The sequence below is a fragment of the Myxine glutinosa genome, chromosome 13 (genome assembly GCF_964187855.1).
Source record: "Myxine glutinosa chromosome 13, kmMyxGlut1.1, whole genome shotgun sequence".
Lineage (NCBI taxonomy): Eukaryota > Metazoa > Chordata > Myxini > Myxiniformes > Myxinidae > Myxine > Myxine glutinosa.
The window spans coordinates 105,834,003-105,856,049 of NC_136273.1; the positions used below are offsets into that span (position 1 = coordinate 105,834,003).

Here is a 22,047-nt window from a genome sequence, read left to right on the forward strand (position 1 = left end):
TTTACCTTTGTCACTCAATGATTTGTGCTCGCAGCCATTAGACACCAAATGCATCAGTACAACGCTGACAAGCCGAGGCCCTGACGGGACCGCGTGCAAACGAGTCTTTCAGTACTACCCCCCCCCCCCCCGCCCATTCAGTCCCGGCACTTTGAGGAACGTCCTGCGCCGGTCTGGGTCAGTCCGGCACAGGGGGCCCTCTGCTTAGAGGGAAAGGGCCAAGTACCGATGGGCAGGTCCGTGTGTAAGAATACCCTCCCTGCGGACCCTGGGGAAGGGAAACACAGGCTGCTAGTGAATATTACAAGCTCGCCATTACATAACCTCACACACCTCCACTTGGCGTGGAGAGGGGAAAACGGGACAAACACCATTCCAGGCCTTCTCACTTGTATGTCCACCCATTTAGTGGCACCACACGGGACCATGTTTGTGTGCGGAAATAAAGCTTACCCGTATTTGCCTGATAACTGGGGAGGGACATGCTACCTAGGATCTGTCTTTCCAGAAATGGAATTGCGACAACACTTGCATGGTATCACGGCACCCATAAGAACACGGAGGAGTACCTATTGGAATGATGATGACACCACCACCTTACACAGCGCCGATTGGGAGAAAGGCGTTAGCTTCTTCTTCCCATGGGCAGGAACGGTCATGAACAGTTACCGCATTGACAAAATTGCGCTAATCTTAGAAAGGGTGGCCAACGACACCGCTACAGCACACGACAAAATGCTGGACACAGTTGTCCACATGCGTACAATGGTTATGCAAAACAGGGTTGCTTTAGATATGTTACTGGCAGAACGAGGAGGGGTATGTGGAATAATGAAAGGTAAATGTTGTACGTACATTCCTGACCCAGCAAAGGGGGTCAGTGCTGCTATTATAAGGTTAAGAGGAAGTGCACATAGATTGACAGAGGATCGAATGGATCGAGAAGCCTCCCACCAGTAGCTTACTGACTGGTTTAAGGGATGGACAGGCATGATAGTAAAGTGGATATTGACCGCCTTGGCAATAGTCCTTGGAATTGTGATTTGTGGAGTACTAATCAAGGCTCTTTTCCTCGTGTGTGTGAGAAAGTGGTTTTCAGGATGGACAACGAAGGAGACACCAGAGAAAGCCATGGTTTTGAAAGTCAATCTAACCGTGGATCCAAATGAACCTCTGGCTGTCAACATAACTGTGGATTGCGGACCCTGGAACGACGACCTGAACGAGTCCTTGGGCGGTGATGATGTGATCTCCGCTTCCGAAGATTGTCCATCTGATATTGACTTTGATAACTTTGACTATGAGAATGATATTACTGATGATGATTCTGATGAGGTTGTGGATCACTCGCGAAAGTTACCTAGTGATGTTTATGTCTCAATGAGGGCTTTGTCTCCTTATGTCTCACGAGCTCACAGTGGTTCAATCGTCACTGACCCAACTCTGGATTTCGACCCAACTCCGGACCCAACTGCAAAATAGGGTCTGGGTGTCAAGGAACTTGACAGTGAAGATGCTCTGGGTTCCGACTCTGTAGACTCGTCCATGGATAATGACGGTGGAAGCAGCATCGACTCGGATGACTTCGACTTTGACTCAAAGGAAGTTTCTCTCCCTCCTTTGGACCGTAATGCTTTGTTTTATGGCAAGAAATTTATGCCATCAGATGCTGATGTTGTTGTGTATTCCCCAGAACACCAGCATGTACGAGGCCTTATGGATATGGACATGGACATCGATTAGCGCCGAAGATCTGCAAGGATTGCGCCTGGGTTTGCTTGGGCCAGCTCTTGCTAGGGGGGAGTCCCGGCCGCACCTCCGTGGTCCAAGGGTGGGTCGGGAGATCCTCTCGGGTGTGGACCCCGGCCGAACCAGACGTCTTCGTTGTGGATTCAACGCGCTATTGGATCTTCATGTCTCTGTCTCTACGACCAACTCACATTACATACTCACATACACACGCGAATCGTCCTTCTGGGTGCGATGCGGGGTGCTTTGGGTACGTGGCATGCTCACTAAGGGCAGCATTCGCGCTGTGTCTTTTCATTTATTGTCTTTCTACCTTGATTGAATAAAGGCCTTTGATTGGCTCGTAGAAAACATTGTATCTTAGATCCAAAAGGGCGGTATGTGGGGCTTGAGATCCCCCTCCCCCTTTGTGTTTTCTACTGTTTGACCAATTACCAAGTATAACCAATTATATGTTTTGTTTTGATTAATTGCTGTATCCTTTTAATACTTCTATTCCTTTCATATCCTTTGGAAACTTGTTATATCCTCATAAAGAATTATATGCTTTGTAAAGCCCAGGCCTGTGATGGCATAATCCCTTACTCTGTGGAAATCCAACTGTGCCCTTTCCTATGGCCTTGGTTGCAAGCTGCTATCTTTCTAGCCTCCCACAGACTTTGTCAATTTGCTTCATGTTGGCATATTTACGACTGTCCACTCCCTCCATACTTTCCCAACCAAAGGACTTATGTTACATTACTTTGTCTGTTATGCCTTTTAAGGATTATATACTTTGTGTGACTTTATGCCTTGTGATGGCATGTTCTCTTTTACTGTCGAAATCCAGCTTGTGTTCCCATACTGTGGTCTCAGCTGCAGCTGTTATACTCCTCAAAGTTCTCAATATTCTCCTTGTTGACAGCTTTATGGCTGTCCACTCCTTATCTCCTTGTACTTTCCCTTCAAGCCTCAATGACTGTCCCTTCAAGCTTCAGTGATTATGTTGTCAACATGTTACTTCATACTACTGGCCATAGACTTTATTAGGGCATAACCCTTGCCTGGCCTCGAACTTCCTTCACTAACTGAATAACAGGAAGGGACTATTGTGGGAGCCATATGGGTTCACCCCTTGTCTCCTATCCTGATGTTAAACCACACCTCTATATTTCATATATATAATGAAGCCCTGTTCGAACCTTTTTAGAGCATCTGTTGAGTAGTTGATCATTGTGAGCTTCTGTTCGACCGTTTTGCTCTCCACAGCCTGTGTATATGACGAATCCAATAAATATATCAGTTGTTCCTTCTCTCAGTCTCGAGTCCTGAGTCTACAATCCGACATAAACACACACACACACACACTGATACACACACTGATACACACACACACACACACACACACACACACACACACACACACACACACACACACACACACACACACACACACACTGATAACACACACACACACACACACACACATGCACTGATACACACACACACACACACACACACACACACACACACACACACACATGCACTGACACACACACACATACACAAACTGATACACACACACACACACACAAACACACACACACAGACACACACACACACACACATGCACTGATACACACACACACACACACACACACACACACATGCACTGATACACACACACACACACACACACACATACACACACACTGATACACACACAGACACACACACACATATACACAAACACACACTGCTACACACACACACACACACACACACACACACACACACACACACACACACACACACACACACTCGCATGCATGCACACACACACACACACACATGCAATTATACACACAAACACACACTGATACACACACACACACACACACACACACAAACACACACATGCACTGATACACACACACACATGCACTGATACACACGCACACACACACACACACACTGATACACACACATACGCAAACACACACTGCTACACACATACACACACACACACACAAACACACACACACACACACACACAGAAAAACACACACACACACACACACACACACACATGCACTGATACACACACACACACACACACACACATGCACTGATACACACACACACACACACACACACACACACACACACACACACATTAATTGTACAGTATCGGTTGTTCCTAAACTTAAATAATTTAAAGGATTGTTGTAAATGATGTTAATTTTACAACATCCCATATTCAACTTTATTTAAATTGTAAACCTCAAACATAGTTTCTCCACCTAAAGCAAGAACCTTAACCTGTAAGCAATTGACTCGTTTCCCGACTGCATGGATCATCCCCCCCTTCCCACGCCTCCTCCCCCCAAGCCCTCTCCCTCCCACACATCTCCATGCTCTTAAATGTTGTGTGCTCTCAAGTGTTTGTGTGCTTCCCCTTCTCTTGTCTTCCGCTCCCTCTTTTTATATATTTTGTTTGTCTGGTTGATTTGTTTGTGAAGTAAACGTCAGCTCTTTCACGAGCCTCGATTCAGTATACAAACAAACAACAAAAAAAAAAAAAAAAAAAAAAAAAAAAAATCAGCTGGGCACCGTTCTTCCTCGAGGTTTCAATCCTTTCAGCCAAGGACCTCTCCAAACTAGCCCAGGAGCATTAGGTTAGGACCTAGAAGAAATTAGTAGAAAGCTGATTTTTGCATAGAGCTTCAGAATACCATGTGGATGCCCACAATATAAAGTCCCACGAGTCCCACCTTGTGGCATTTTCAAAATTAAAGATGGCCACCGGTTGAATGGAAAATACATAAATATGGATAACTTGTGCCTAGAACCTCATAAAAGTGTACTTTTCGTGGCTAAATATATGTTTTAGCACACTAGGATTTTAATAGAATATATTTCAGTGACCTCAGATAATGATATGTAGATATAATCCAAGATGGCTGACAAAATTGCCGCTGCTGTAATGCAAAAAACATAAAAATCATGATAAGTTTAATTTGCTATTATTTTATTTAATGCAAAATGTTTCACATTGTGACCACAAGGCCTGCAAGAGGTGAACAACACATGGGGATTTGACATTTAATTACAATACGACACAAAAGCAGACCAACTCTTTGATCCCAGTCATCCCAACCTGATTCTAGTGTTTTGGACAGTACCGTGTTAACTGAATGTCACTTTTCTTATTCCTGACTTAAACACTGTTATCACCCTCTAAATCAATGTCCCGAGAGGTTTTGCAATTATGGCCATTACAAACAGTACACAAGAGGGTACACTCCAGACCAGACTTGTAGCAAGCGCATCGTTTTCCACACCCCGCCTTGCATCCACAAGATATCATTTTAAGCACTTTCTCAGGGGCGACAGGCCTATCAGTCTCGATTGGAACAAGTAGTCCCTCTCTGTACTGCCACCCCCACTCAGTTGGCAGCAGTTCATTCCTCTGCCACTGCTGAACAGCATGGTATGCTCTGTAGCTGTGGAATTTGGTAGCTGCCGAAGTAGGTGGGAGTGATTCCAGCTTGAAACCAGATGACGTCAAAGATGTTCTATGGATTGATCGGAAGTACATGAGATATCGGAGTTTGTCCAGTGACTTCGATCGAGCTGCGCCGTACAGCTTCAGCAGAAACAGCTCTCCCACTCTCGCTATTTCTTGTTGAGTGCTTTTAGATCGAGAGAAAACATGTTTTTTGTATTACGGCGGTGGCCATTTTGTCGGCCATCTTGGATTATCTCTGCATATCATTATCTGAGGTCACTGAAAGATATTCTATTAAAATCCTAGTGTGCTAAAACATATATTTAGACATAAAAAGTATACTTTTATGAGGTTCTAGGCTGAAGTTATCGCAATTTATGCATTTTCCGTCTAACCGGCGGACATCTTGAATTTTGAAAATGCCACAAGGTGGGACTCGTGGGACTTTGTACTGTGGGTATCCACATGACATTTTGGAGCTCTGTGCAAAAAATCAGCTTTCTACTAATTTCTTCGAGGCTTCCCCTTCATTTTTGGCTAATGCTCCTGGGCTAAACGGCGGATGCACAACCTCGATCATGGATCCACATCAATTGATGGTAAATCAGTGGATCCACAACCTCAGTTGCGTCCAGTCAGTCAACCCATCAATGCAACATCACTTATTCCAACTTTACTTGCAATAGGATTTAATGTGTTATTAAAGCGCGGCGTTACGCGCGCTGCTTGCGAGCAAGGAGGAAGCGGACAAGCGGTAACTTATAAGCGTCTTTATTTCAGGAGCTCACTGTAACACTGGCGCGCTCCGGGCTGCGCGCCCGGTGTATATCATGAGGCCACGCCTACCCCTCGGGCGTGGCCACCGCCCACTTGGTGCGCGGAATGATGTCACCACGCCAGTGGGCTTTTGTGTCTGCCACACGCGCCCCCCCAGAATTCCCGCGCACCTGGAGGGCCAGTTTGCGGGGCAGACGAATGACCCGGCCGAAGCGCCCCCTGGCGATCGGCGGCATCCGGGGTGCAGGGATGCCAGGTGGGATGCCCCTGGCTGCCCCTGGGATGGGTGCAGGACCGGGGGGCGGCGTGGCGGCGGGGCTGGGCGGTGCCGGGGGTCCGCCCGCAGGGGGGCGGCCCCGACGTGGGGGTCGGGCCACTGGCGGTGGATGGTCCACGTCGAGGTGGGCCGGCTTGAGGCGGTCTACCGAAACGCGGTCAGGAGTACCGCCGATGTCCAGGGTGAAGTGCTTCGCCCCGGTCTCCAGCACGAGGAAAGGCCCGTCGTACGGGGGCCGCAGTGGTGTCCGGTGGGCATCGTGGCGGACGAAGACGTACTCCGCCGTGCGAAGCTCCGGGGCGACGTGCGTCGGTGGGTGCCCGTGGCATGCCGTTGGCACCGGGGTGAACCTCTGGGCGGTCTCTTGCAGAGCGGAGCGCTGCTGTGCCGCGGACCATGGTGCCGTGGAGTCGGGGAGGAACTCGCCCGGCACCCGCAGCGGTTGCCCGAAGACCAACTCCGCCGCGGATGCGCGCAGGTCCTCCTTGGGCGCCGTCCGGAGGCCCATCAGGACCCAGGGGAGCCTGTCGACCCAGCCGCCATCGCGGAGGGTGGCCCGGAGCGAGGCCTTCAATGAGCGGTGAAATCGCTCACACAGGCCGTTAGCCTGGGGGTGGTAGGCCGTGGTTCGGTGCAGCCGGACCCCGAGCCCCTGCGCGACCGCCCCCCAGAGCTCCGAGGTGAACTGGGGGCCGCGGTCGGACGAGATGTCTGAGGGGGCGCCGAACCGGGCGACCCAGGTGGCGATGAAAGCCTGCGCGACATCGGCCGCCGTTGTCGACACCAAGGGCACGGCCTCTGGCCACCGGGTGGTGCGGACCACCATGGTGAGGACGTAGGTGAAACCCCACGAGGGGGGCAGAGGTCCCACCAGGTCCACGTGGACGTGGTCAAACCGGCATTCCGGCACCGTGAATGGGGCCAACGGGGCCTGGGTGTGCCGGTGCACCTTGGCGCGCTGGCACGTGAGGCACGTCCTGGCCCAGCCGTGGACGGCCTTCCGGAGGCCATGCCAGACGAACTTGTCGGCGATCAGCCTTTGGGAGGCCCTCGCGCCCGGGTGGGACAGGCCGTGGATGGCGTCAAACACCTGGCGCTGCCAGCCCGCGGGCACGATGGGGCGAGGATGCCCGAGGGAGACGTCGCACAAGAGGGCCGCGCCCGCGCCGTCGAACGCCACCTCGGTGACGCGGAGGCCCGTGACGGCGGTCCGCAAGGCCTGGACGTCAGGGTCAGCGGCCTGGTCCGCTGCCATCCGGGCATAGTCGATGCCGAGGTGGACTGCGTGGGCGACGGCACGGGAAAGGCAATCCGCCACCGGGTTGTCCTTCCCCGCGACGTGCTGGATGTCCGTCGTGTACTCGGACACGGCCGAGAGGTGACGCTGCTGCCGGGCCGACCACGGCTCGGTGACCTTGCCCATCGCGAAGATCAGCGGCTTGTGGTCGACGAAGGCAGTGAACGCACGGCCCTCGAGCAGATGGCGGAAGTGCCTGACCGCCAAGTAAAGCCCGAGCAACTTGCGGTCGAAGGTACTGTAACGGCGTTCGGGCAGGCGAAGCTGCCGGCTAAAGAACGCCAGCGGTTGCCAAGCTCCACGCACCCATTGCTCGTGCACCGCGCCCACCGCGTAGTCCGAGGCATCGGTGGTGAGGGCGATCGGTGCATCGGGCGCTGGGTGCGCGAGCATGGTGGCGTTAGCCAAGGCGAGCTTCGCGCCCGTGAACGCCGTGTCCATCTGCTCGGTCCAGGTAACGTCGCCTTTGCCCGGCATACCTCGGAGAGCTTCGTGCAGGGGGCGCAGGAGCTGGGCGATACGGGGCAGGAACCGATGGTAAAAGTTCACCATTCCCAGGAACTCCTGCAGCCCTCTGATCGTGCGGGGGCGCGGAAACCCCTGCACCGCCTCCACCTTGGCCGGCAGGGGGACGGCTCCGTGCCTGGTGACACGGTGCCCCAGAAAATCGATTATGGTGGCGCCGAACCGGCACTTTGCGGGGTTCACAATCAGGCCATGCTGGCCCAGGCGTTCGAAGAGCGTGCGGAGGTGGCGTAGGTGCTCTTCGCGGGACGCGCTGGCGACGAGGATATCGTCCAGGTAGACGTAGACAAAATCCAAGTCACGCAGGACGCTGTCCATCAGTCGCTGGAACGCCTGAGCCGCATTCTTCAGACCGAAGGGCATGCGCAGGAACTCGAAGAGTACAAATGGCGTGATGACCGCCGTCTTTGGGACGTCCTCCAGCCTGACGGGGACCTGATGGTAGCCGCGTATGAGGTCCACCTTCGAGAAGAAGGACATGCCCGCCAAACGGGCGGAAAAGTCCTGAATGTGGGGGACGCGGTAGCGGTCGGGAGTCGTGGCGTCATTGAGACGGCGATAGTCCCCGCACGGTCGCCATCCCCCGCCGGGATTCGGCACGATGTGCAGCGGCGACGCCCAAGCGCTCTCTGAGCGCCGAACGATGCCGAGTCGCTCCAGGGTAGCGAACTCCGCTTTTGCCACCGCCAGCTTCGTCGGCTTGAGGCGGCATGCCCGGGCGTAGACCGGTGGCCCGACGGTGGGGATGTGATGGGCCACCCCGTGCTTGACGGCCCCCGCTGAGAAGGTGGGCCGCATGAGGGCCGGGAAGCCGGCGAGGAGGCGGGTGAATGTGTCCGCTGCCGGAAGCGTACAGACCAATGTGGCCGGAACCGAACCGTTCGGCAAGCCGCTTGGCAAGCCGCTCGTTGAGCTGGGCAACGCACAAGTGAGCGAGCTGAACGTCTCGGCCTGGACAAGACGTCTGCGCTTGACGTCGACCAGGAGCCCATTAGCGCACAGGAAGTCCGCGCCAAGCAGTGCCATGGGCACGTCGGCGGTGACGAATGTCCATCGGAAAACCTGCCCTCCGAACCGCAGAGAGAGGCAGCGTTTTCCGTACGTACGGATGGGCGTCCCGTTCGCGGCAAGCAGCGCGGGGCCCCCACCCGCGGCGTGCTTGTCTGACGTGCCGGCGGGAACGACACTCACCTGCGCTCCCGTGTCGCACAGGTAACGGCGCCCGGAGAAGGTGTCCGTTATGAACAGCAGGCTGCTCGAACGGCCGGCGCTCATCGCCACTATTGAGCGCCGGCCCGGGCGTTTCCCGACCTGTTGAAGGAGCATGGCGGATGACACTGCCGAGCTTCGTGGCCAAACTTGGCGTGGAACCAGCACCAGGTGGTGGAGCTGGAGGAGCGCGGCTGGCTCCGCCAGGCCGGTGGAGTTGGCGGGTTTCCCCGCGGTGGCGGTTTTCGCCGCGGCGTTGGGCGGGGCGTGGCGGCGGTCACGAGGTGTGTATCAGCATGCTGCGTATGCTGTATAAGCTGATGCTGTGGATCAGCAGCATCAGCAGCAGCATCAGCAGCATCAGCCACGAGGGCCGTGACGGCCACGCCGACTCTCGCCCGCGTGTCCGAAGCGGCGAAGTACTTGTCCGCCTCGGCTGCCAATGCTCGGGGTTCCGTTAGCCCGGTCCCGGCCAACGCGAGGCGAACCTGCGCTGGAAGTTGGCGACGGAAAAGCGCCCGGAATAGAGAACCGGGGGCTTCGTCGCCCAACAGTGACAGCATATGGTCCATTCGGACCGACGGGCGTGTGTCACCGAGCTCGGGGAGATCCAGGAGGCGGTCGGCCCATGCGTCGTCCGTGAGGCCGAACGTGGCTAGGAGTAGCCGCTTGAGTGCCTCGTACTTGTGGCCGTCCGGTGGGTGGCGAAGGACGGACACAACTCGAGCGGCCGTGCCGGGCCCGAGGGAGGCGACGACGTGGCAATAGCGCGTGTCATCGCCGTTGAGGCGCCGAAGCTGAAATTGGGCTTCGGCCTGGACGAACCAGACTTCGGCCTGAGCCTCCCAAAATTCGGGAAGTTTGATGAAGTTGGCCATGGCAATGGCGTCGCGTGTGGAAGGATCGCTCCGGCAGATCCAACGTCGAGGGGGTCACCAGTAAAGCGCGGCGTTACGCGCGCTGCTTGCGAGCAAGGAGGAAGCGGACAAGCGGTAACTTATAAGCGTCTTTATTTCAGGAGCTCACTGTAACACTGGCGCGCTCCGGGCTGCGCGCCCGGTGTATATCATGAGGCCACGCCTACCCCTCGGGCGTGGCCACCGCCCACTTGGTGCGCGGAATGATGTCACCACGCCAGTGGGCTTTTGTGTCCGCCACATTATCATATATTTATAACTTTCCTTACACACTCGATAATATGATAATATCATATTAACACACACACACACACTGATACACACACACACACACACACACTGATACACACACACACACACACACACACACACACACACACACACACACACACACACACTGATACACACACACATTAAATTAATTGCACAGTATTGGTTGTTCCAAAACTTAAATATAAATAATTTAAAGGATTGTTGTAAATGTAATGTTAACACACACTGATACACACTGATACACACACACATACCTACATACACATACACTGATACATACACACATACCTCCATACACATACACTGATACACACACATACATACATATACATGCACACACGTTTAAATGAGCTAAGCTTAAAGATCCAAGGAAATGTTGACACCTGTACGTGCACACTGGCGCCCCCTGCTGACTCGCCAAAGATGCAGATGTTGCCCGGATCTCCTCCAAACGCTGCGATGTTCTCTTTGACCCACGTCAGAGCCATGTGCTGGTCCCACAGCCCGTAATTTCCTGTGTGGGAATCAGACCCTTTTCTATCAGAAACATGACCAGCCACGCAAGCTTCGAGGTTAGTGCTCAGATGAATTTGTACTCGTGTGATCCGATCTCGCCTGAAGGTTTTGTAGCATTCCTATGGGATCTCATTGAGGACCTTTGGTCAGTTATGGACCAGTACGGGTCTTTATATAAATTGATCGTCTCTGTGCTTTATTTTTTGAGGAAATTTCAGGGATAGGGGGAGGGAATGGGGAAGGCCAGAAGGGAGGCGATTGGGAAGGGAAGGAGGGAGGTTCAAGGGAGGGAAGGGTGAGGTGAGAAAGGGAGAAACTGTAACCCGGGGGCGAGGAGTGAGGAGGGAGATGAGAGTGAGGCGAAGAGAGGAGTGAGGGGAGAGGAGAGTGAGGAGGGAGTTTGGAGGGGAGAGGAGAGTGAGGAGAGAGTGAGGAGGGAGATGAGAGTGAGGAGGGAGATGAGAGTGAGGAGAAGAGAGGAGTGAGGAGGGAGTTCAGAGGAGTGAGGAGAAAGGAGAGTGAGGAGTGAGATGAGAGTGAGGAGGGAGAGGGGAGAGAGGCGAGTGTGGAGGGAGTTGAGGAGTGAGGAGGGGTGGAGAGTGAGGAGGGTGATGAGAGTGAGGAGGGAGATGAGAGTGAGGGGAAGAGAGGAGTGAGGAGAGGAGAGTGAGGAGGGAGTTGAGAGGAGTGAGATGAGAGTGAGGGGGGAGATGAGAGTGAGGGGAAGAGGCGAGTGAGGAGGGAGATGAGAGTGAGGAGGGAGATGAAAGTGAGGAGGGAGATGAGAGTGAGGGGAAGAGAGGAGTGAGGGTAGAGGAGAGTGAGGGGAAGAGAGGAGTGAGATGAGAGTGAGGTGTGAGATGAGAGTGAGGAGGAAGATGAGAGTGAGGTAAGAGGGGAGTTGAGAGGAGTGAGGGGAGAGGAGAGTGAGGAGTGAGATGAGACTAAGGAGTGGATGAGAGTGAGGAGGGAGATGAGAGTGAGGAGGGAGATGAGAATGAGGGGAGTGAGGGAAGAGGGGGGCAAGGGGAGAGGAGAGTGAGGGGAGAGGAGAGTGAGGAGGAAGTTGAGAGGAGTGAGGGGAGAGGAGAGTGAGGAGTGAGATGAGAGTGAGGGGAAGAGAGGAGTGAGGGGAGAGGAGAGTGAGGAGTGAGATGAGAGTGAGGGGAAGAGAGGAGTGAGGGGAGAGGAGAGTGAGGAAGAAGTTGAGAGGAGTGAGGGGAGAGGAGAGTGAGGAGTGAGATGAGAGTGAGGGGAAGAGACCAGTGAGGGGAGAGGAGAGTGAGGAGGGAGATTACCCTGCTAAAAATATTCTATACTATAGAATATCTAAAGAAACCAATAGAATTCTCGATGGAACAATTTATTTCTATAGAACAGCACCGTAGTTCTGCAGGACAAAAATGGCGTTCTTTAGGACAGAAATGTTGTTCTATAGAAGAGGCCTCTGTTCTATAGGACAGCAATGGTGGTCTATAGAAGAGGCCTCTGTTCTATAGGACAGCAATGGTGGTCTATAGAAGAGGACTCTGTTCTATAGGACAGCAATGGTGGTCTATAGAAGAGGACTCTGTTCTATAGTACAGCAATGGCGGTCTATAGAAGAGGACTCTGTTCTATAGGACAGCAATGGTGGTCTATAGAAGAGGACTCTGTTCTATAGTACAGCAATGGCGGTCTATGACATGGTGTTGTATAGCTAAGAGGATTGCCATTTTGAATGTATCTTGTCGAACCTTGTTCCCTGAACCGCTTGGTCAGATAACTTCTCGTCGCAGCTCGCTATAGTGTTTGCAGTATATTATAAGCAGTTAGGTTATGAACAGTGTGCCTTATCATTTCCCAGATGACGAATGGAAAAGCGAACGAACTGTACGCACGAACACTGTACGTCGCCGGCAGGCGCTACTGTGTACGGGGTACCTGAAGACTCCGGGGCGGAAATCAGTGAGGACTGAGGAGATAACGGAAATGGCCGATATGTTGCGAGTGTCATGAGGGAGGGGGGGGGGGGGCTGGACCTACTTTCTGTTAAAACGAAGTCTTCGGCAATAAAATAGCAATGATTGGCTAACTTGTCAATTTTGAAAACAAAAGGCGGATTTGCAGAAATTAGATTCATGCATTTTTTTCCATCTCAACCAAATCGTTTTGGATATACGTTATAATTGGATGACCAAACATAACTCGCGTACTTATACACGTGTACATTTTTGGCGCGAATTTCCTCACGCTCTTTCCCGCGCATGATCAGCTCACCGTCGTCTGCTCGGCGTATGCTTTGTTATTCAGCTCCATTCTCACAGCGTTTTCATTCAACTTTCACGGCGGGTTATTTTCTGTGGACGAATGAGGTTTTATCTTTTCGTTAGTTTTGTATTGTGATCCGCCCACCTATAGTGACCGACAATGGGGCAACGGAAGTTTGCAATTGTTGATTTCTTTGAATCAAATGAGGTCGAGCTGATCGAGACAAAGCATTTTCTCACCAAGGAAGATCAATCAACGTTTAACAGCGAGGAGTGCTGGGCCTGCCTTGGGGCCTACTCGTGGACCTGCCTACTCCTACCCTGTCGTGCTGAGCCTGCCTTGGGGCCTACTCGTGGACCTGCCTACTCTGGTTTTTCCCTCTCTTCTCCCTTCTTTGTTTTATGTGTAGGATGATATTTTTCGTGTGATAATCCATAAATAAAGACAGTGCAGTGATTGAAGGCTTGGCTTGGTGTGCTTTATTTAGGCCATAACAAATGTTTGTTCAAGGAGGAAAAACCTCTTGGGGAGGTGGGATATTATTGGTATTAACGAGCGTGACTCGGCGCGCTCCGGGCGCCTCACCACACGTCGTTTCAGAGGGTTAGGCATCTTTGACCATTTCGGTGTCTTTTGGGGTCTTCAGGGCCATTTGGGTCTTCAGGGCCATTTGGTTCTTCAGGGTCTTTTTGGATCCTCTGGCCTTTTAAGGGTATTTTGGGTCTTTGAGGTGTTTTGGGTCTTTGGTGTCTTCAGAGGCTTTTGGGTCTTAAGGTTCTTTTGGTTCTCCTTGGTCCTTAAAGGTCTTTTTGGGTCTTCGGGGTCTTTTATGTCTTCCGGGTAATTTTAGTCTTCGGGGTCTTTTTGGTCTTCGGGGTATTTTGTGTCTTCGGGGTGTTTTGTGTCTTCGGGGTGTTTTGTGTCTTCGGGATGTTTTGTGTCTTCGGGATGTTTTGTGTCTTCGGGATGTTTTGTGTCTTCGGGGCGTTTTGTGTCTTCGGGGCGTTTTGTGTCTTCGGGGCGTTTTGTGTCTTCGGGGCGTTTTGGGTCTTCGGGGCGTTTTGGGTCTTCGGGGCGTTTTGGGTCTTCGGGGCGTTTTGGGTCTTCGGGGCGTTTTGGGTCTTCGGGGCGTTTTGGGTCTTCGGGGCGTTTTGGGTCTTCGGGGCGTTTTGGGTCTTCGGGGCGTTTTGGGTCTTCGGGGCGTTTTGGGTCTTCGGACCGTTTTGGGTCTTCGGACCGTTTTGGGTCTTCGGGGCGTTTTGGGTCTTCGGGGCGTTTTGGGTCTTCGGGGCGTTTTGGGTCTTCGGGGCGTTTTGGGTCATCGGGGCGTTTTGGGTCTTCGGGGCGTTTTGGGTCTTCGGGGCGTTTTGGGTCTTCGGGGCGTTTTGGGTCTTCGGGGCGTTTTGGGTCTTCGGAGCGTTTTGGGTCTTCGGGGCGTTTTGGGTCTTCGGGGCGTTTTGGGTCTTCGGGGCGTTTTGGGTCTTCGGGGCGTTTTGGGTCTTCGGGGCGTTTTGGGTCTTCGGGGCGTTTTGGGTCTTCGGGGCGTTTTGGGTCTTCGGGGCGTTTTGGGTCTTCGGGGCGTTTTGGGTCTTCGGGGCGTTTTGGGTCTTCGGGGCGTTTTTGGGTCTTCGGGGCGTTTTTGGGTCTTCGGGGCGTTTTGGGTCTTCGGGGCGTTTTGGGTCTTCGGGGCGTTTTGGGTCTTCGGGGCGTTTTGGGTCTTCGGGGCGTTTTGGGTCTTCGGGGCATTTTTGGGTCTTCGGGCGTTTTGGGTCTTCGGGCGTTTTGGGTCTTCGGGGCGTTTTGGGTCTTCGGGGCGTTTTGGGTCTTCGGGCGTTTTGGGTCTTCGGGGCGTTTTTGGGTCTTCGGGGCGTTTTGGGTCTTCGGGGCGTTTTGGGTCTTCGGGGCGTTTTGGGTCTTCGGGGCGTTTTGGGTCTTCGGGGCGTTTTGGGTCTTCGGGGCGTTTTGGGTCTTCGGGGCGTTTTGGGTCTTCGGGGGGTTTTGGGTCTTCGGGGCATTTTGGGTCTTCGACGTGTTTTGGGGTTTTGGGTATTCAGGGTCTTTTTGAGCCTCAGGGCCTTGAAGGGTATTTTGGGTCTTTGGAGTGTTTTTCGTCTTTGGGGTTTTGGGGGTCTTCAGGGTATGTTGGGTCTTTGGGGGTATTGGTGGTCTGAAGGGTCTTGGTGGAATTAAAGGGTTGTCAAAGGTCTGAGGGGTCTCAGCAGTCTTAACGCAATTAAGAGGGTGGTAATTTGTTTGAAGAAGAAGAAGAAGACGTTTTCGTCGCATATATACATACATACATACATACATACCGAACCATATATGTTTGCTCTATTATAATAAGATGTATTATATAAACGCGAGTTGTCTGTGCGTCTGCGTTTTGCTCAGAGATGGCTGAACGGATCTTCATCAAACTTTCAGAGGTTCATCTGTGAGTGGGAGTGTTTTAGGCAAACACAAAAAAACCAATTTTTAGCCGCGTCGCAGACGCTGCTCATTGAGTGCCCTCTGCTGTTGTTGTTGTTGTTGTTGTTGTTGTTGTTATTCTTCTTCTTCTTCTTGTTCTTGCAGAGAAGGCAAAACCTCAAAGCTCCACCCATTCTGGGAACCATAGCTCCACCCATTCTGGGAGAGCCTTCATATAAACAAATATCCACCATTTTATTAACTCGCATAGCTTTGAGGCCTGTTTTGTAGGCCCGTGGTGTCTTCCTCTCTCACACAGTTTTATTTCAAATCAAATTCGATATATCATTTCATTTTTCACAGTCGCTAACATAGTTTTAGACTCGGTTGAAAAAAAACGGGAAGAAAATCCGATGAAAGTTGCCCTTTATAGAACGAAATGAATTCTCAAAGAACTGTAACTTCAAGTCCATTGAGATATATATATTTTTAAATCGCGGCATGGTCAGTCATACACCGCCCGAAATAAGAGACGGGAAAATGCCGAGATATATATATTTTGTTTAAATCGCGGCATGCTCAGTCATACACCGCCCGAAATAACAGACGGGAAAATGCCGAGATATATTAAAAATTCGTCCATTTGATGACAATCGTCACGATGAAATATTTAATTCATACGTCGTCACAATAATGTGAAGAGAGGAGCATAGCTTCGTTCACGTGTCGCCACACACGGGAAATTGCCGAGATATATCCTCCTCAAAAGATATCTCCTCAAAGATATCTCATCAAAGATATCAAAGATATCTCCTCAAAATCACCAACGATCTTCTCCTCTCCTCTGACGCTGGCAACCTCAACATTCTCATCCTCCTCGACCTCAGCGCCGCCTTTGACACCATCGATCACACCATCCTCCTCACCCGACTTGAAACCACCTTTAACATTACCGGCACTGCGCTCTCTTGGATTAAATCATACCTCTCTGACAGACGTCAGTTCATCTCCATCAATAACTGCAAATCCCCCACTGCTCCCCTCCCCCAAGGTGTCCCCCAAGGTTCAGTTCTTGGCCCCCTCCTCTTCATCCTTTACCTGTCCCCCCTCGGTCACTTAATCCGCCGTCATGGTCTCCAATTCCACTGCTTCGCCGATGACATCCAGCTTTTCATCTCCACCAAGTCCATCTCCACCGCCACCCACTCTATCCTGACAAACTGCATCACTGAAATAAAATCCTGGCTTCAAATCAACTTCCTCAAACTTAACTGTGATAAATCTGAAATAATCATCATTGGCCCAAAAACGCTCACCAAGTCCACCCATAACTTTGCCCTCAACATCGACGGTTTCCCAGTATCCACCTCCCCAAACATCCGGAATCTTGGCATCATCTTTGACCAAACCCTCTCCTTCGACAAATACACTAAACAGATCACAAAGACAGCCTTCTTTCACCTGAACAACATCGCCCGTCTCCGTCCATCCCTCTCCTCCACGGCTGCAGAAACCCTCATCCACGCCTTCATCACTTCCCCTCTGGACTACTGCAATAGCCTCCTTTATGGTTCACCCTCAACAATCACCAATAAACTCCAATACATTCAGAACTCCGCTGCCCGTCTACTCACCCATTCCCGGACCCGTGACCACATCACCCCCGTCCTTTACAAGCTCCCCTGGCTCCCCATCTCCCAGAGAATCCAGTACAAAATCCTCCTCTTGACCTACAAAGCCCTCCATAACCTGGCCCCATCCTACCTGGCTGACCTCCTCTCCAGACACACTCCCACCCGCAACCTCCGCTCTGCTGGTACCAACCTCCTGACCCCCCCCATCCGGACCAAATTTAGATCCTGGGGGGACAGGGCCTTCTCCATCGCTGCTCCCACCCTCTGGAACTCGCTACCTCACACCATCAGAGACTCCTCCTCACTCACCACATTCAAAACATCACTCAAGACCCACCTGTTCAACACTGCATTCAACATTTAACCCACAGCATCTAACCCCTGACTATCTCCTCTCCTTCTCCCTCCTTTGTGCTTTGAATATTTCCCTATTGATTCTTCTTTTTTGCAATTGTTTTTATGTTTTGCTATGCATTATGTTTTGCACTCTGTCAAAGCGTCTTTGGGCTTCCTGAAAAGCGCTATATAAAATAAATGCATTATTATTATTATTATTATATATATATTTTAAATTGCGGCATGGTCAGTCATACACCGCCTGAAATAACAGACGGGAAAATGCCGAGATATATTAAAAATTCGTCGCGGGAAATTGCCGAGATATATTTTCACTTTGCACAAAAATAACATCAAGTAATCGAATCAATAGGAATGTCCTGTGCCTATAACATCGACGTTATAGGCACAGCTGCATCTAGGCATTGTGTAACATCGACGCGGATTTTGTTTTAATTTAAACTTTTTGTACTTGTTTTTTTTTAAAAGTTCGTTTTATTGGAGTTAAAAAAAATTAAAATAAAATAAATAAAAAAATTTAAAAAATCGCTCGATAGTGCCGAAGCGTTTTTAAATGACTGACAGTTATATACAAGTACACATTCGCATAAATAAATACAAAACAATTACCAGACATTTTAATACAAATAAATCAAACAATTCCGGAAGTGTACGAATTTGGTGGTATGGCTTCTTCTTCTTCATGATCAGCATCACACTTAACTCAGAAACGTGAGCCACATTCACTCAGAAACGTGAGCCACTCCCCTTCCTCTCCTGCCTCCTCCCGTCTCCCCACCCTTCCCCCTCCTTCTTCCCTCCCCTTCCCCCTCCCCTCTCCTCCCCTTCCCTCTCCTCTCCCCTCCCCTAGCCCCATCCACTCCCCTTCCCCCTCCCCCTCCTCTCCCCATCCTCCCCCCTCCTTCTTCCCTCCCCTTTCCCCCTCCCCTCCCCCCCCCTCCTCCCCTCCCCCCCCCTCCTCCCCTCCCCTTCCTCCCCTCCCCTTTAAGATATAACTTCTGTCTAAAAGAGCTACCACTTCTGACTGCTCTCCTTCCCCCTCTCCCCACCCTCCCGCCTCCTTCCTACCTCACCTTCCCCCCACCCCTCCCCTCCCCCTCCTCCCCCCCTCCTCCTCTGCCCTCCCATCCCCATCCCCATCCCCTTCCCCCTTCTCCCCTCCCCTTTGAGATATAAATTCTCTGTAAAAGAGCCACCACTTCTGACTGCTCCCCTTCCCCGCTCCCCTTCCCCCCCACCTCTCCCCCCTCCCCTCCCCCCCCCGTTCCCCTCCCCTCTCCCTCCCCTCTCCCCTCCCCGTTCTCCTCCCCTCCCCCACCCGTCAACGCCGGGTACTTCTGCTGGTCGTGCTATATATCCTTTTTGGCCCTATCTCAGTGTTGAGGAATCACTAGAAAAAAAATGAAAAATTATCGTATTCGGATCCTGATTTGGATCTTCACCAAAATCGAACCAATTCGTCCTTGTCACACACCCAAGCTCTCCACCAATTTTCGTCTGAATCTATCAAAAACCTTTTGAGGTATCCTGTTCGCAGGCAGGCAGATGGGGGTGAAAAACCTAACGAGCGAGACCGAGATGCCTCATGACTGCAGGTGACTGCAGGTGAGTGCGGATGGGCTTGTCGTGGCTTGATCATGTTATATCACAGTCAAGAACAGGTAGTTTGGCCATTTTCTCGGGAGTAACGCAGTCACAACTTTTTTCAGCATTTTACACAACCACACATTCTGCAATGCCAGGTTGAGCCACGATCTTGACTCCTTCAGCAGTTTGAACAGGATATATAAATTATTACCATTCTGATGGCTAATAATATTACTGTCCAAATCAAAAGTTTATGAGAACAAAGTGTGGTTAGAATCCTATATGTTACAACGAAAAGGAATATATCCTCAGAAATTGTATAAAAGGTAGGCGCCATGTATATATATATATTATGTATGCAAATGTGGCGGAACTTTTCACCTCCCTTCTCCCCAAACCCCAGTTTTTTCTAGATACATGATCTGTGCATGATCCTTTAATTCCCTACTTTTATTCCTCTACCCAAAAAACATTTGCCTTATGTCCCCAATTCCTATAATACCTGACTCCTATGCTATCATGTACCATGTACCACCCTCCTCCTTTAAGTCTCAATTTAGCCCCCATCCATGCACAAGTAATAAGTGGATAGAACCAAGTAGCATTTCAATGGCTTTGCACACACAGCACTGACCCGGAGCGTTGGAGTCATTCGTGCTGAGAAACCCCAGTGGACCCAACCGATAGTTGAAGTTCACCACAATGACCTTCCCACGGCTTGCTATCTCCTCCCCGTCATACAGGTAGTTGTCGAGAAGGTTTGGACCCTTTCCACTACCAAAGAGGAAAGCACCTCCAAATATCCACACCATCACAGGAAGGTTCTTGGACACTACATAGGGAATGCAAAAAGTCAGAGGAGGACAAAAGCAGAATTGATAGGAAGCGAGTTATTATAGCTTTTGCTTAGAAAATAAAAACATTTCCATCCTATAAACAGGTGACACTGTAGAGGTTAACCAATTTGGTGAGAAGTCATTTTTATGACGTTTGCTGTTCACCTTGTGACCCGCTCTGTGGTACCCAGAGGTCGAGGTAAAGACAGTCCTCACTCCCACGAGTTCCTACCTGGCTCATCATTATCTGGAAGCAGCGCTTACTGTAGTCGTAAGCCTCCAGTGTGCCTGCAAGAGCAACAACGAGGCAACCACATCAACAGTAATCGAATTCCTTCACAGCTATGTCAACAAGCACTTTGTTAAACCCATTTGATTAGCACACACACCTTTAAAAGTGTTGTATAGTAGATGGAGCGGGATTGCTGGGGTTGGGGGAGACTATAAAGAACCACCTTTAGAGGCCATTTTCCCCCGCAGAGCGCGGGTTGGCCTTTTTCGGGCACCGTGGTCCCCTTTTTGCAGCAATGTTTTATGGCCGGATGCTCTTCCTGCTGCCAACCCTGTTAGTCACCTCTTGCGACAAACACGGAATTAGCAGTGAGCCGGTACTCAATTTGCCGACCTCGGAGGGATGACAGGCTGGGTCAACCCCCCCTGGCTGAGGATCCCAAGCTGCACCCTAACCGCTAAGCCAACACCAGGCTTGGGGGAGACTCTATCAAGACGATACCAAATTAATTGTTGAAACACACTATCAATGTTGTTGAGGACATTACATAGTGCAGGCTCATGATAATGGAGGTGCGTAAGGTGTCAACCAGAGGTGACCTACCATCCCATCCTGGATGAGGTTCGGGTTTCTCGAAGCGACCTGGTGGGGCAGCAAATGGAATCCCCTTAAATATATCCACGGAGGAGGAAAGACCGGTCCTGTGACTCTTTCCCTGCACATAGCCATAGCGTGTATGGACCACACCAAGCTGCAAAACACACGAGGATAACCTGCGTTTATGTGTATGATTACCTGCACCATAAGATCAACATTATAGTCCGAGAAGAGGCTGCATGGGAATTGAGCTAATGCATGGCAAACCTACCGAGGCAGCGTTGGCCACAACCAGGCCACTCGCCAGGACAACAAACGCAATAAGGTCCATGATTTCTCCCGACAACCAGGGGCTCCTTTCCCCCGAGGCTTTTATATCTGCTGCAGATCTCAAGTGCCTAAACCTATCTACCATATACTAGTTATAGGGCTGCAGTAAACTTGGAAACATCACAGCCTGAACAGCTGACTCCAATCACCATAAACACAATTAAACACAATAAATATAAAGCCAAATGGAACTCGGTTGGGAGCATAGTCGGAATGAATAAACGTGAAGGTTGAACTTTAGTTTTGGCAAAGAAACCATTGAAAAATCATGCATTGGATCACCACAATGTTAATCGGAGGGAGTATGTGAGATGGATCGAGGAGTTTAAATACGAATGTGCATACGAGTGCGGTTGGTGGGGACATATATGTGAGGGACATACATATAAGTGAGGGATGTTTGTGAGGAACATACATGGAGTGGTTTCAGAGGTGCAAAGCTTTTCGTTTTTTAAAAGATGGCGCCCGTACCACCTGACCTATGACGTCATAATTATCATAAAATTCTACAAGAGGAGGCGCTCCTATGGTGAAAATATTTTGCCAATCGGTCCAACAGTTGTTAAGGGTTAAAGCGAAAATTTAAAGGGAATAAACCCGCTAAATGCTGTTGGAAGGGACATACACCGGACGGACAGACAAACGCTGTTCCAGACGGCATTGCCCTACGGGCTATAAAATAAAAAAGAATGAAAGGAATGATCAGTTCAAGCTCAATAGGCCAGAGACAGAATGGTTTAACAAAACAGAAGTAATTAATTAATGCATTCAACATCACAAAGTAT

The 22,047-nt window shown here is 50.9% G+C and overlaps 1 protein-coding gene across 1 annotated transcript in view; it reads right to left on the minus strand.

Annotated features, from left to right (window-relative positions):
• Positions 1-21,322, minus strand: part of CEL (carboxyl ester lipase) — a 79,860-nt gene extending 58,538 nt beyond the window's left edge. Inside the window, exons 1-5 of the mRNA XM_068104360.2 lie at positions 21,204-21,322; positions 20,939-21,086; positions 20,269-20,391; positions 19,902-20,099; positions 10,898-11,028 (exon numbers count right to left, since the gene is read on the minus strand). Of these exons, the coding sequence (XP_067960461.2) occupies positions 10,898-11,028; positions 19,902-20,099; positions 20,269-20,391; positions 20,939-21,086; positions 21,204-21,263 (660 nt within the window). The 5' untranslated portion in view covers positions 21,264-21,322. The remainder of the gene's footprint in view (positions 1-10,897; positions 11,029-19,901; positions 20,100-20,268; positions 20,392-20,938; positions 21,087-21,203) is intronic.
• Positions 21,323-22,047: the final 725 nt, after the last annotated feature.